The sequence below is a fragment of the Dromiciops gliroides genome, chromosome 6 (genome assembly GCF_019393635.1).
Source record: "Dromiciops gliroides isolate mDroGli1 chromosome 6, mDroGli1.pri, whole genome shotgun sequence".
In the NCBI taxonomy this organism is placed as follows: domain Eukaryota; kingdom Metazoa; phylum Chordata; class Mammalia; order Microbiotheria; family Microbiotheriidae; genus Dromiciops; species Dromiciops gliroides.
This window is the reverse complement of record NC_057866.1, coordinates 256,015,535-256,031,937: the sequence shown is the minus strand read 5'-3', so window position 1 is coordinate 256,031,937 and position 16,403 is coordinate 256,015,535. Positions and strand designations below refer to the sequence as shown.

Genomic DNA, 16,403 nt, shown 5'->3' with positions numbered 1-16,403 from the left:
TCTCACTATGTGTATTTGTGGGAAAATGTGCCCCAGGAAATGCTTTGTAATTACTATTCTTGCTCTACCATTTTTAGCCTTTGCTAAAAAAATTGAGTATTTTTCTTTTCTTTACTTTTTCTGGCAGGGCAATGAGGGTCAAGTGACTTGCCTAGGGTCACACAGCTGGTAAGTATCTGAGGCCGGTTTTGAACTCAGGTCCTCCTGAATCCAAGGCCAGTGCTTTATCCACTGTACCACCTAGCTGCCCCCTTATGCCTGATTCTTGAGGAGATGAACACCTGTAGGGTCTTGTGAATGGCTGTCTTTTGAGCCATCTGGGTCCAGTGGTGAGATATATATTAGGCTGATGATTAAGGGCTAAATGACTTGCCCAGTGTTACACAGCTAGTGTCTGAGGTGAGATTTGAATTCTGGTCCTCTTGAGTCTAAGGCCAGTGCTCTGCACTATCTAGCTGCCCTGAGTTAGTGATAAAACCATAGTCACCTAGCAGGTTACCATTAGAACACTGAAAGTAGGGGCAGCCATCCTGCTGTGGGACTGAAATGGCTAGTACCGGTGGGAGTTGGAGAAGTCAACCCAGAAGATAATATTACATATGAAACTTCTCTGAGTCCCAAAGATGTTAAGCCGAGGTAGGGCTGGTAACTTCAAGTTCATTATTCTTTTCACTGAACCATATTGCTTCCCTAATGAAAGGAAATAATTTGTATATATAACACCCTTTGAACCACTACTATGTAGAAGAATATTGTTGGTGTTCAGTCATGTCTGGCTCTTTGTGACCCCATTTGGGGTTTTCTTGGTAAAAATGCTGGAGTGGTTTGCCATTTTCTTCTCCAACTCATTTTCCGATGAGGAACTGAGGCAAACAGGATTTAAAATGACTTGTCCAGGGTCACACAGCTAGTGAGTATCTGAGGATGGATTTGAACCCAGGTCTTCCTGATTCCAAGTCCAGCACTCTATCCACTGAGCCACCTAGCTGCCCACAGACAAGAACAGGACCCAGATATTCAGACTTCCCCCTCCTAACCCTAACTCCAATTAGAATGTAGACATTGTATACCCCAGGAAGAGGTGCTCAGAAAGTATATGAGCAGTATAGCTTACAGATATATATTATATAATTTTTATTTTTATTTATCTTACTTTTTTCATAATTTTAAATTAACACTTCCAAGTAATATTTGGATCAGCCAGAAATGATAAACCTCCCCAGGATTCATCAATAGTTATAAAATAAAGCTGGACAGCTAGTCGGAATGGAGTTGATTTACTTACTAGCTTAGTCTATAGCACTACTAAAAATGCTAACAGCATTATAGGCAAGTTGATTGCTAATTAGCAGAGATCTACAATAAGACTATGCTCTAGGGTTTAGGCCAATCAGAAGTTATTCTGATTCTTCAGCTTCAATTACATAAAATAATTAAGCTCAGATCTCTCATTTGGCATAATTAACAAAGCAGCTATAATTCAGCATTGGCATGGGATGAAGCCCTCTTATTTTGAAAACAAGTGGCTCAGAGTGCCCATGCCCAAACATTTCATTTCTTAAATCTTGGCGATTATGTTATAAACCAGATATCTTTCTTGGGACAATATCCTATTCCACTAACATTTTTTTCCTTGGATAAAGTAAAAGATGAATTTTATTTTAGATGGCTTAACAGAATAAAAAAACAACCTTTTTATTTTTAAAATTGCATTTATTTATTTTTCCTGCTTGGTAAAGCTAAATCTGAGCAAGGGACCTGTTTCTCTCTAGGCAGAAAAAAAAACACCTATGGATTCAATGACTATTTAAACTAAACAGGGAAGGGGAGAAATACAGTGCAGCTAAAAACACTGCCTGGACAGGTGGAGAAACAGCAGCAGTGGAAGGGAGGGGAGGTGTCAGGTCCTTTAGCGTGTCCTTTCTCGCCCCCAAACTTCTCTAAAGCATTGGGACCGTGTGGGGCACACACAAGTCGAACTCTCGTGTGCCAGGAAATCAGTAGGCTAAATAGTAAAGAACATGCTACCTTCCTCTCTTTTGCCTCGGTGGCACTAGTTTTGATCCTATCTTAGACGAAAGCCAAACTACAGCATGAATAAGGGGATCAGATTGCTGGTTCTCTTGCCCTCCCTCTCTCCCATCCTGCCTCCCTCTTCTGCTCCACCACGTGACTCTGGAATCTTGGCCAAAGCTCTCAGAGTCCTGAGTCCATTTCACACTGAGGGGGAAAGAAGAGCAGGAAGAAGGGGGAAAAGGAGGAGGAGGGAGGAGAGGCAGAGAGGAGAAGGGAGGAGGGGGAGGAGGGAAGGGAGAAGGCAGAGAAGGGAGGGGGGAGGAGGAGGAGGGAGAGGTAGATCGTCTTCCAAACTGGGAAATGTAGATGGTTTGATAGCCATCTACACGTCTTTTGGGGCAGCGCGTTCCCAAGCGCGCTAGACTTCCTAGATGGCGCTCACTCTCCGGGCTTCTCTTTGCCTTTGTAAACCTTCCCCCATGTGCATTTAAAAATTATGGTTCCCGTTCCGCCCCCCGATTCACTCGGCCGTGGAGGTGGCTGAGGCTCGCACACACAGGGTGGAGGTGGTGCGGTGGAAGCAGGTCGCGCCTCCCCGGCCCTGCTCCAGCACGCAGAGCCCGGGCAAGGCTGGGGTGCCCGCTTGGAGAGGGTGTGCGCGTGAGTGTGTGGGAGCGCACGCACGCGCGCGCGCGTGGGAGGGGGCCCCGGGAGGTAGCCAGCAGCACCTCCCCCAGGTTGTCCAGGAGCCGGGGAGCCGGTGGCGGCAGTCGGCTTTCGGCGGAGCCCCGGAGCCGCCCGCTGCAGCAGGAGAAAGTTTGCAGCTGGCCTGGGCTCCCCTGCGCCGGGAGCTCGCTAGTTGGTTCGCTCGCTCGCTCTCCAGCCTGCGGGGCTGCCGCGGGCTGCTGCCCCCGCGCTGCCGTCTCCCCCTCTCCCTACCTCCCTCGCTCGCTCTACGTAGCGCCCACGTAGGGTGGCAAGCGAAGTTTAAAAAGCTAGCCCGCAGGAGAGCGGAGCCGAGCGGAGCGGCGCAGCCCGGGGATCTCCATCGCCAGCGGGAGCGGAGCGGGGCGGCGAGGGCTGGGCGGCTCTCCCGGCTGGAGGACACGAACCGCGGCTCAGGCTCAGCTCCCGGCTCGCTCAGCTGCGGCGGGGGCGCGGGATCCATGGCAGCCTCTCGCCTCCCAGCCCGGCTCCCGGCGTCCCCGTGAGGCTGCGGACATCCCCGGCTCCTCGGAGCAGCTCGGCTGCCTGCGCCCAGGAGGGCTCCGCGACCCCCGAGCTGCCTCTCCCTCCCTCCCTGCCCGGCTCCGGCCGCCCTGACTATGGAGTACCTGCGAGTGTGGCTCGGCGTCTCGTTCGCCTTGGCGGAATTCACTCCCCTGCCTCCCGTGCGCTCCGGGGGTGAGTACGGGGGCTTCCCCAGCGAGGACCACCCCGACTGAGTTGGAAGGGGTCGGGGTTGGCGACGGGGTTAGGGTGCTTTTGGGGAGGGGCGGAGGTGGGCCTGGAGGGAGCTCCCTTGCACTGAAAAACCCTTCCCGGCTGCTTCTGCATTCTCATCACGCTCCCCGAAAAAAGCCCCGCGTGCGTTTTGGACCTGCGGGGAGGTCGCTCAGTGGGTTGGCATTTTCCGATTTCCCCAAAGGGAGATGGGGAGAGGGCTTCGGATGGGGGGGATCTCCTGTGAAATGGTCACACTTGTGATAAGAAAGGGATGCCCCAAACTGCACTACTCGCTCCTTGGGGGCAGGGACCTCAAGACTTTTGTCTTTGTGCCTCTTACACCTAGCTCAGTATCTGGTACCCAGAAGGCGCATAATACATGCCCGTTTAATGCTGGGAGAGTTGTCTGAGAAGCGCTTCCGCAAATCCCACCTATTAAGGAGATGCGAGATTTCCCTTTCTCCTAGAGTTTAGGCTCTGGTCCAGAACAATTAGAAAAATCTGAAAAACTACCCTGGGGCAGACCGTGCCAGACCCTCAGTTCCTGCCCACCCGGTAGATCCGGGTCCACTAGGAACTCCTTTCCCTTCTTAGCCTCGGGGTGTCTAGCAGACCCGTCTGATTTCCAGCCTCCAGGCGGCGGCCAGGGTGGCGGTGGCAGTGGGGAGAGCCTAGCTCCGGGCGGGTGGTAGTCCCCAGATATCGAAAGCATTCCACTTCTCCCCCCCCCCCCCAGATATAAAGCCCGAGCCGGGGGAGCGAGGGCGGGGGAGGAGAGCTAGTCAGTGGGGTGGTCGACCTGGCAGAAACTTAGCTAAACTGGCTTTTCCGAGCTCGGGGAGTGCGTGCACTGGGGAGAGGGGGAGGGGAGCGGGCGGCTTTGCAAGCGTGCAGGCTGAATTCCTTAGCTCCCGGCTTCCCATTCATTATTCATCATGCTGCGGGCGGGAGGGGACTTCACCTGCCAGTGCAGCCGAGGGGGGCTAACTCGGGCAGGTGGAGCCGGGGCCACCCCAGAGGCGGGGTCTCCGGGGCTTCTACCAATGGGGAAGCCCCGGGCCCCCCGAGGAAAGCCCCCTTCCTGCGATCTTGAGTGAAGCCCCCTGAGCCGGGCCGGGGGGAAAGGGCCAGGCACTTACAGTAAGGGTTGGAGGCTGGAGGTTGCAATCTTGGGAGACCCCGCACTGGGGGGACTAGGAAGTGAAGGACCGGGGCGGGGGGGAGTCAGGGCAGAATTCCGGTCCCCTTAGTTAAACAGAATCACAAGCATTTAAATGGCCATGGAGAAGTACGTGGTTGTGTTATCCTTGTCTTACTCAGAGAGTCATTCTGCAAGCTTTCATTCAAGTCATTCATTACCCAGCCCCAATCAATAACCAGGGCTCTTTTGAGTAAGAGGAGTTCCTGGTGGATGAAACTCGACCCTTGCTTTGGGTCATAGGATTATAGATCTTTTGTTATTAGTCCAACTCCACCCCACCCCCATTTCACTGATGAAGAAAATGATGCCCAAGAAGGGAAGCGAATTGAGCCATTTGCCACCGTATCAAATGCCCGTCATTAACCGTGTATTATTTGCTAGCTATTGGGTATATATAAGACTGTACCTACCCTCCAGGAGCTTCTGCGTTCTAACAATGATTTAAAAAACCCCAGTACTTTGAAGGAAGAGAAATGATTCGGAGACCTGTTATTTAGACACACCCACTCAGTCTAGAAAGTGATTTCTTGATGAAGGGGTGCGCTCTGAAGGATCAACATTTCACCAACCTAGATTCTCTTTCCAAGGGAACTCCTCCACCTTCCCCCCTACCCCCCAGTTTAGATGATTTGTCTCTGGAATGCAAATCCAGCCTCCATTTTTACTACCCTCGGGCCCTTACTTATAGGCTTCCTTTAGTTTCTTTAGGTTGCTTTTCCCTGAAGAAATGGCTTTTTTGTGTTTGGAGGGGGTGAAATTGATTCACTTAAACACGTAGCGGTTGAGTTGGGGCATTTGCTGTGGCAAAGAAGGCTCTCTCAAGATGAAAATGTAATTACAAAAGGTATTGGGAACAAAATGTAATTTGGGTTTTTACTTTTAGTGACAACTTATATTTAGAACCAAACACAGGAAGATCACAGTGTCTTTGAACCTCAGGTCATTGGACTATTCATGAAATACTCTCCTCCTCACAGCCTCCTGATTTTCTTTAGGGCCTGGCTAAAATCCCACCTTCTACAGGAAGCCTTTCCCAAGTCCCCTTAATTATAGTGCCTTTTTGGGGGGCAGCTAGGTGCCTTGGTGGATAGAGGACCAGCCCGGAGTCAGGAGGACCCGAGTTCAAATCCGACCTCAGACACTTACTAGTTGTGTGACCCTGAGCAAATCACTTACCCCCATTACCTCAAAAAGAAAGAAAGAAAATTCTAGTGCCTTTTCCTGTTGATTATTTCCAGTTTATTCTGTATATAGCTTATTTATACTTGCTGTTTGCATGTTATCTTGCCTATCAGATCGTGAGTTCCTCAACTGAAGAGATTTTTTTTTGCCTGTCTGCATCCCCAAAGCTTAGCACAGAGCCTGGTAAATAATAGTTTTTTGGGTTTTTTTGTTTGTTTGTTTTTTCGAGGGGCAATGGGGGTTAAGTGACTTGTCCAGGGTCACACAGCTAGTAGGTGTCAAGTGTCTGAGTTCAGATTTGAACTCAGGTCCTCCTGAATCCAGGGTCAGTGCTTTATCTACTGCACCACCTAGCTGCCCCCAATAATAGGCTTTCAATAAATGCTTATTGACTGACTGAATGGACAAGTTCTCTAAACCCCATCTGTTTCCACATCTGTAAAATGGGGTTAGTCCTACTTGTGCTAACTACCTTTCAAAGGCTATTATGAGGTGAGTGCTTTAAAAACCTTTGAAGGTTTTTAGAGGGGTGAACGGTTACTCTTAATTAACTGCAAAATGATGGGGTTGGACTAATTGATCTCCAAGGTGGTTTCCATCTGTAAGTCTTGTGCTCCTTACTGTGTCAGCTGGTTTTTGTTTTGTTTTGTTTTGTTTTTTTGCTTATAATAATAGCACCTACCTCCCAGGAGGGTTGTGAAGATCAAATAAGGCACAATTGCCCGGTACATGCTAAGTCCTATATAAATGTTAGCTATTATTATTAGCAAAGATGTGGGATGTATTATGTAAGTATTGTTTACAGATGGGGAAACAGAAGCCTAGAGAGAAACGACTTGCTCAGAATTACACGGCACTAACTAGTAAAGGCAGATCTTCAAAAGTTTCTAAGTTCACTGCTCTTTGCAACATATAGGACCTTATAAAACCCCAACCCAACAACATTAAGTACCTAGAATGTGCGTGCTTTATATGGACAAAATCTTTTCAGGTTTGATAGGTCTTTGGAATCTTTTAGAATTATATCTCTCTTTGACAAAGTTCTTTGGAAACCTACTCTACCTGGGGAGAAAATGAAGGCAAGGAATGAACTCATCTGGGAAACAGAGAATGATAGAGTTGCCAAAGTGTAAGGAGATTAGAAATCAGTCTCGGGGCAGCTAGGTGGCGCAGTGGATAAAACACTGGCCCTGGATTCAGGAGGACCTGAGTTCAAATGTGACCTCAGACACTTGATACTTGCTAGCTGTGTGACCCTGGGCAAGTCACTTAACCCTCATTGCCCCACAGAGGGGGAAAAAATCAGTCTCACCCTTGCCTGAAACAAGAATCTAAAGCAGGACATTGGCAACATCAGCTTCCACTTGAAGACCTCCAGTGATGGGGAACTCACTACCTACCAAGGCAGCCTATTTTGTGACCCTTAGAAAATCACTTCTTTGAGCTTATTTCCTTCCACTGCAAATGGGGCTAACAATGGCATCTATGTCACAGGGTTGTTGTGAGGTGCAAATAAACTACTATTGATTATTAGAATATTTTTCTTATATTGAACTGAATTTTATCTCCTGTAACTTTCACTCATTGATCCTATAGGATTTTTTGCTTTCTAGGGCCAAGGGGGAAGAAATCCAATCCCTTGTAATATGGAGCAGAACTAATTAAATTCTTATCTTTGCTCCTTACCTTCAGAGTATTTTCCACATTTCCTATTGGTTAGACACAGGGGTATCTGGAGTTTCAAGTCATATCTTAGGATACTTAAGGGTAACTGGGTACAATCAGTCAAATAGTCTGTTACCCAATGATTCTTTAACAGCTGCTGTGAATTTCCACATTCTTCCATTATTTCTTTAAAAAAAAATAATCCAACCAACCAAATTCCTGCTTCCAACTTCCCTGCTTCTCCACCCTCCCAAGCCCCACAAAAGCAAGGTTAAGAATAAGAATATAAAAATATCAAGATTAAAAATAGAATTAAAGGCTTCCTCAAGTTTTACAAATAGCCCTGTGGGTTACTTAAAAATGGACAATGCCATATTTATACTTTATAGTGATACTCTACTGTATTCTATTGCATTAAGCTTAATTGCAGCATAAAAATTACACTAATCCTTTTACAACGTTGTGATTTATAGGTAATTGCAACTTTCTCATTCTGAATTTTATTTTCATTTTAAGGAAAAAGTGGATTTCAAAAAGCATATACTTAGGCAATATCCTTTTACATTACCCTAGATTGCCAAACTAATTTAGGGCTAGAATTCGAACAGTTAATATCTCACAAGTTGGATTCCACTGGTAAACCTGATTTGCCTCTATAACAGTAAAACTCCTTAAGTCCCAAGCACTTGACTGGGAAATGAGCCCTTTGGTTTCCTTGTCCAACAGCAAAAGGAAGGAGGGACAGTTGTCTGTAGATTCCTGTGGCCCTGGGGCAGCTAGGTGGCACAGTGGATAGAGCAGCGGCCCTGGAGTCAGGAGTACCTGAGTTCAAATCTGGCCTCAGACACATAACACTTACTAGCTGTGTGACCCTGGGCAAGTCACTTAACCCCAATTGCCTCACTAAAAAACTTTTTTTTAAAAAAAGATTCCTGTGGCCCTTAGGTTAAATAGTAGTTCTCAAGTCATTGTCTGAGGACTCTTCAAAGTCCTTGAGACCTTTTTAAGGGATCCATGAGGTTGAAATTATTTTCATTATATTAAGACATTTAAAGTTCCAATATGGTAAATATTTATAGCTATAACCCACACAAACAAAAACTCTTTTTGAGGTAATGGGGGGAGGTCCTTAATCATTTTTAAGAGTGTAAAGGAGTCCGGAGACCAAAAAGTTTGAGAATTTATGGGTTAAAAGCATGGCCACTTGGCATGAAGGAGATAGCATTAGGTGAAGAGTTGGTGCTGACCGAGGTTCTGGCCTGGAATCAACCAGATTCTTCATGTGACTTTTGCTATGCCATTGGGAAGCAACATCGTCCAGTGGAAGGATTTGGAGTCAGAGTCTAAATTTGAATCTTGCCTCTGTGTTCTGTGTGAGATTTTCCCAGGTCAGTGCACTGGTAGTTTAGTTTTGATATTAAAACAAAATGAGACACTTCTAGGTCATTCGACAGTCACAAAAGGAGATTTACTTAGCCATAGCAGGAGAATATTCAATAAGGAAAGGTAACGAGGACATCTCTGAGTTGATTGAGCTGTTTGAGCTGTCCATCATGGTCTACTAGCCAAGTATCAAAACATGCCTGGGGTTCCTTATGGCTATTTTGTAGTCAAGTGACCAAAGAGTGTTGTCAATGGCGGAGTCTTTAGTATCCAGAGCCAATCAGGTCTTGAGTATGATTTCAGTAGCTTTTAAGAAAAAACAATTAGCCCAACCTGCAAGGAGATGAAGGGTTAGAATGTTGCTCTTACCATATTCTGTTAATTCCTACCAGTGGGACCACTTGCAAGTGACCTCTTTGATTGATCCCTAGATTTTCTTCTAGCTCTGAATCTATGACCCTCTGAACTTCTGTTTCCCCACCTATCAAAATAGGTTTAATACTAATTTCAAGGCTTTTTTTTTTTTAGCTTAAGATGAAGGCTCACTTTGAAAAGTGTATATAGGTATACTATCTCTTGAAGTAATTTCTTGTTAGTTTCCAGGGATGAAGTGGGAGGTTACTTTTGTCTTGGTACCTCTGTTGGCTCATGGGCCTTTCTAAGGGTGGGGCCTTCCAAACATAAATATGAATGTTACATGGAAGGAAACTTTGAATGGGGAGTAGGTCTTAGAGCAGCAACTTTAGTTTTGCTTTAGTTTTGTAAAGTATATACTGAATGGTTCATGGAAGGTTATGTGCTAAGGGTAATAGCCATTACTATCTTTACAGAGCTCTCTGTTTGCAGCTCCCCTCCTCCTTTTCTTTTAAGGAAGTCCCATTTCTCATTGTTCTCTGTAAAAAAAAATTTATTTATTTTATTTTTAATTTATAGAATAAAACAAGCCTTTTTATAGTATAGTATAGTAAAAAGATGATTGTACGAGAAACTGCAAAGCTATTATGAATAACTTGATATTCCTTTAATATGTAATATAATATGATAGATAACATATAATGGAATATATAGAATAAATAAATATATAATATATGATATAATAAAGTTATTACATACATTTCTTTTCTTCCAAAATTGCTACCATTAATCACACATATGTGGATGTAGATGTAAAATCTGTAACAATTCCCTCCTCTTCTTCCCCTTCACCCCCCAAATTACACAAAACTGAAATTCCCTTTAAAATCCAAGCAAAGCTAGGGGCAGCTAGGTGGCGCAGTGGAAAAGGCACCGGCCCTGGATTCAGGAGTACCTGAGTTCAAATCTGACCTCAGACACTTGACACTTACTAGCTGTGTGACCCTGGGCAAGTCACTTAACCCCCTTTGCCCTGCAAAAAAAAGAAAAAAAAATCCAAGCAAAGCTAGAAGAGCTAGCTTCTGGTGGAGGAGTATAAGCAAGGAAAAGAGGATAAGGGAATGAAGAACACTTTAGGGGTGGAAAGGAGTCTCCAACCTTCTTATTTTGTACATGAAGAGAGGCCCAGTGAGGTTAAGAGACATGTCCAAGGTCACACAAGAAAAAAGTAGCATTTTACTCTCAAGGGAATTTATGCCTCGAACCTCCAGATGGTTTATATTTGCAAAAACACAAATTGAGCTTATCCTTCCCCTCCCTAAGTGGCCTTTCCCTCCATTTCTCACCTAACTATTGGCATTCAAGTGAACGGGATTGAAACAGGTTTGAATGGCTGTTGGCATGTTAATACATTGCCACAAATATACTGAGAAACACTTCAAGGAGCACAAAATGGGACAGAAATAGCAAGTCTACAAGGAGCCACAGTCTGTTGCTGTAGGAGTGGGGTGGAAGAGCCGCATGGCTAGCATCTTCTTGATCCATCTATTTTTAAAGGAAAAAGTAAAATGAGGGAGTAAATAGGGCAGATGAATGAGGTAATAAGGTATCTCTGGAAAGCACAAGGGGCAATCTCTGAGTTGGTATCACTCATCCCATTCTATCATCTCCGATGGTTCTTGGATGCACCCATGGTTCTTTGCGACTCTCCACTATCATTGGGAAGTTGCAATGATTGATGCTGCTGTACAGAACCCACAGTGGCAGAATTCAGCTTGTATGGTCCAGGTGGGATGCTGTTCTGGCTCCAAACACCATCATTCTTCCCACATCTACCAATATCAAGCCTTCTTAGCCTTCTCATCTCCTTCTTGGCTTCTCTATCTAGGCCCTTCCCAAGGACAGGGTCAAAGGCACTCTGACTGGTTAGTTTTCACCTTAAGTCTGCAAACTCCTACTGAGCTTATGGAATGCTGGGTAGACAACCTCCTTTCCCCTCCTACAAGCCTTTTGGCTGAGCTCCAATAGATCTTTGATGTTAACAAGTCAGAAGTTATGGGGCAAAGATTCCTTTCTGCCCTGAATCTTGATTGGAATCATGATAAATGTTTCATGTGATTTAGGTAATATACTGAAAGGCTTACGAAGGGAGGAGAAATTAGGTCTTAGACATCATTCAGCAAGCATTTCTCAAGCATGCACTGCGGACCATCCCAGTACTGGCCCTAAGAATATAAAGACAAAAAGGAAACAATTCGTGTTCTCAAAGAGCTCATGTTCTACTTCAGGGTAGGGAAAGGGGAGTGAAGCAGATGTACATAGATGAGTAAACATTTTATGTTTATCTCCTCATTAATCTCCCAAGGAGTGAGAGTCACTCATTTAGTCAGTAAGAATTTTATTCAGGCTCTACTGTGTGCCAGGCACGGTGCTAAGTTCTAGGGATGCCAAGAAAGTGCTAACACATGGAGGAGGGGGTGGGATAAATAAGGATAGGCTTCCTGTAGGAGGTGGCATTTGAGCTAAGCATTGAAAGATGCTAGGTATTCTAAGAGATGGAGATAGTTTATTCCATGTATGGGAGATAGTCCCTGCAGAGGTACTGAGATGGGAGTTCCTGGGAGGGCCATTTCCTTTGAATGTAAAGTGTTTGAAGGTGAGTTATGAGCAATGAGCTTAGATGGAAGCCATATTATAGAGGGCTTTAACAAACAAAGGAGTTTATAGTTTCTCTCAAGGACAGTAGGGAGCCATTGGAGATTCAGTAATGTGGTCAGATTTGTGCTTTAGAAATATTAGTTTAGGGGCAGCTAGGTGGCGCATGTGGATAGAGCACCGGCCCTGGAGTCAGGAGTACCTGGGTTCAAATCCGGCCTCAGACACTTAACACTTACTAGCTGTGTGACCCTGGGCAAGTCACTTAACCCCAATTGCCTCGCTTAAAAAAAAAAGAAATATTAGTTTAGAAAATTAGAACTATTAGAAATATTAGTGGGGATTGAATTGGAGAGGGAGTCTAATAAGGAGGCTAATGCAAATATGCCAGGAAAATGTATGAATATGAATGATTGCTTCTTTTGAAAATATTTATGTTCTTTTACCTCTTCAAGAGAGAACTTTCTCTTCTCACTTTATTTATCCAAAGGTAAAAGCCTGTTCTGGTATGAGTTGAATGTACATAATGGATTTCTTTTTGTGTCATGGAGACAGTTTGACATAGTGGAGAATGCGCTGGATTTGTGCAGCCAGAAGTTTTATGTTTGCACCCCAGCTTTGTCTCTCACTGTCTGGGGGTGAGGGGTTTCAGGCAAGCCATCACTGAGCCTTGGTTTCTTCATCTGACTAATCCTCCTTCTGATTGGCATGGGAGCTCTGACCTACTCTGCTTCTGACCCGAGCCCATTTGCCCTTCCTTAGGCAACCTGGTAGCCCCTTGATCCCAGGAGTAACTACACTGATACCAAACTAAATGCACACACCCAATTGGTAGAGCCCTGTGCAGCTCAGAACTCCTGTGTTTAAGAGATGTGCCAGCCCTAGCCTCTCTACTAGCTGGGATTATAGGGATAATCCCATGCCCAGCTGGGATGTCTTTGTTTAATTGTTCTCCTTTGTCACAAGGGAGGTGAGTGGGAAATGACTATGATGTAAAGACAAAAGGCATTGGTAAAACGTATTTAAAATATTTATTGAGTGTGAGGCTCTTTAGTAGACACTGTGGGGAATACCAAGGATATAATTTTTTTTTTTTTTTAGTGAGGCAATTGGGGTTAAGTGACTTGCCCAGGGTCACACAGCTAGCAAGTGTTAAGTGTCTGAGGTCGGATTTGAACTCAGGTACTCCTGACTCCAGGGCCGGTGCTTTATCCACTGCGCCACCTAGCTGCCCCTCCAAGAATATAATATTAATGGTAATGGTAATGGTGATGGTAGTAAGCGTAGTAGTAGTTGTAGTAATAGTAATAGCAGTAGTAAAAGTAGTAGTAGTTATAGTAATAATAATAATAATAATAATAAAGCAGTTAGCATTTAAATGGAGCTTTGAGGTTTGCTGAGTGGTTTACAAATATTGTCTCATTTTATCCTCACAATCACTGTGGAGGGTATGTGCTATTTCTCCCATTTTTGTGGATGAGGGAGCTGAGGCAGAGAGAAGTGAAGTGACTTGTCCAGAGTCACACAGCCCATATCTGAGACAGGATTTGAATTTAAGTCTTTCTGACTCTAGGTTCATTACTTCACTCATTATGCCACTTATATTCTTATATGATACAGTCCCTGCTCCTAAGATGCTTATTGTATAGTTGTAGAGATAAGGCATTCATGGGGAATATTGAAATGATATTAGCATAAGAAGTGGTAAGCTATCACCAATGAATGGTTGAATTTAGAGGAGGATGTCAGTGGTCTGTCCTTGGGGAATGGAGGTGGGGGACTATCCATGAGCTGGAGGAAGGGGAGGCCATTATAGGCAGTGGTCATGGCCTTAGGGAAGGCCCAAGGGTGAGGAAAGCACATGGTGCATTTAAGGAGATGGAGAGTCTATCAAATAGCTGTTTTCCAGTAGAGTATTCTTGTGCAGAAGTAATGAGACACAAGGCTGGCAAGGTAGTCTGGGAACCAAAATCTTGGCAGCTTCTCCGAATTAATACCGAGGAAATTTTATAGTGTATTTAGAGCATGCCATTATAAATGAACTTGTTGAAAAATGTGAAAAATGAGTTTTAATGGCAGTTTTGCAGGGGTCAAGATGTATGGAAGTAGAAGGTAGTAAGAACCCACAGCTCCAGAGGGAAGAATTTCCTATCAAAGCCATTAATTCTCCATCTTCTGTGCTGATGCAGTATCCATCGCTATATAATGCATACTTTTTAATTCTTTGTTTTGTTTTTATCCCACAGGTGCATGTGTCTTCCGGGGCTCGTTCTTCTTGGTAGGTCATTTTTAATATACTTCGTCTGTTTATTTTGTGAGTAAAATAATTTCTGAAGGGTAACAGGTGAATTGGTTGACCTTATCAATTCTTAATATACATATTTTTCATCTGCTGTTTGAATATTATCTTCAATCGCAACACATTCATACTCATTTCCCTAGGGAATGTAATCCACTGGAAATGAAATTCACTGACTTTTTTTTCTTTGCATTATAAAGTGGCCCTGTTGTCTTCTTTCAATAATGTAGAGGAAATAGGGTCTACATATTGATGTCAGATACAGATTAGGGCACAGTTTGCTCACCCTCAACTTGCGCTGGTATTTTTCCAATCTCTCCTAATTCTAGTGCCTTCTGTCTATTTATTATCTCCTACTTGTCCTACATCTACCTTGTTTGGACAGATTCCTTTGCTCATTTCCCCCATTAGATTGTCAGTTCCTTGAGGACAGGGGTTGTCTTATGCCTTTCTTTGTTTCCCCAGTACTTTGCACAATGCCTGGGACATAGGAGATTCTTGATAAATGGTTATTGACTGATTGGCCCTTTTTGAAATGGAGCATTGAATTTATCAAGATTGGGAGGACTTTGGGGACGATACCATAAAGTTTTGTGTTGTTGTTGAATTGTTTTTCAGTCATGCCTGACTCTTTGTGTCCCTATTTGGGGTTTTCTTGGCAAAGATACTGGAGTGGTTTGCCATTTTACAGATGAGGAAACTGAGGCAAACAAGGTTAAGTGACTTGCCCAGGATCACACAGCTAGTAAGTGTCTGAGGCCAGCTTTCAACTCAGGAAGATGAGTCTTTCTGACTCCAAGCCTGGCACTCTATCCATTGCACCAGCTTGTTGCCCTAAAGTCTTGTATACAAACGTTAATATTTTACTTTGGAAACTTCCACACAGGGCATTATTCATAGATAATCTAGTAACATGATGATTTGGATCCAAAAGCTAACATTCACATAGTACTTTATATATATTACCTCATTTGATCCTCAAAACAATCCTGTGAAGTAAGTGCTATTTTTATCTCTATTTTATAGATGAATAAATTGAGGCTGAGAGGAATTAGGTGACTTGTCCAGGGTCACAAAGTTAGTAAGTGTCTAGGGCACGATTTGAGCTTGTCATCTTCCAAGAAGCCTGTTGCATTTGTTCCCTTTAATGGTGTTCTAGAATGAATAGTGGTGTGGACAAACTTCCTCTCTAATAAGTTGTGTCCCATGTCACTGCCACATTTGTTTTCTTAAACTTGACAATCAAGTTGATCTGAGATGCTAGGAAAGGTATTGCTCATTTCAGTCATTAGTGTTGATTAAAAAAAATTTACATTTTATATTGTGATATATATAACATCTAAGGGCCTAGAAAAAGCTAGCAATTGATAGCAACTTTACACAATGTAATTATTTCTCTGGGGATGGAGATTATAAATGAATGAATGAAAAGCATTTATTAAGGATTTAGTATGCTTAGCACTGTCTTAATTGATGGGATTACAAGCCAAAAAATCTGTCTCCCTTTCTGTCTCCGTTCAGGTATTTCACAGAAAAGGAAACTGAGGTTCAGACATTTCAAGACTTGCTTTAAGTCATATCATTTGGAGTTAGCATTAGAATCAAGGTCTTCCAACCTGTCTTTTTTGTTTTACCTCAGGAATATATTTTTGTATGTTTGAACATGGAAGTTAATGCTGTTCTGGGTGTTGCCTTCAAATAAAACAAAGGAACCATACCATTAAGACTTGATTCAGCAGGAGTTAATAAGGGGCTTGGGGGAGGGAGTCATTCCCCCTATTCTGGCCTCTGTTCAAATTTTCTCTGAAACTTAATCTGTGCTGGGAATAGACAGCTTATTTTTAAGACTAATTTGAAGGGCCACCTTCAATTCAAGTCAGCAGACATGTATCATGTGTTTATTATGTACAAAACATCTTGAGTAGAGATTGTCTCTCAAACCTTCCCTAGAGCAGAGGAGGTAGTTAAAGCCTTGATTTTCAAAGGGCTCTGTCTGGTATGAAGGCTACAGGCTAAGGGGAAAGTGATGAGGTTATTTGGCATATCAACAAAGCAAGTGATCAAGCTAGTAGGCATTATGTCTAGATAAACTTGAAAAGGAGATTTTCCAACGATAATAAATCCTCTGGATGGGCAACTGTATGTTATCCAAAACAACTTAGGATGAAGAGGAGTCACTGCATCTCTCTTAGTGTTGTGGAA

General features: G+C 43.9%; 1 protein-coding gene across 1 annotated transcript in view; it reads left to right on the top strand.

Annotated features, from left to right (window-relative positions):
- Positions 1 to 3,045: 3,045 nt before the first annotated feature.
- The window catches only part of FRAS1 (Fraser extracellular matrix complex subunit 1), a 515,723-nt gene continuing 502,365 nt past the window's right edge, over positions 3,046 to 16,403 (top strand). The window contains 2 exon segments of the mRNA XM_043971175.1: positions 3,046 to 3,420; positions 14,149 to 14,180. Coding sequence (XP_043827110.1) covers positions 3,342 to 3,420; positions 14,149 to 14,180 — 111 coding nt within the window. The 5' untranslated portion in view covers positions 3,046 to 3,341.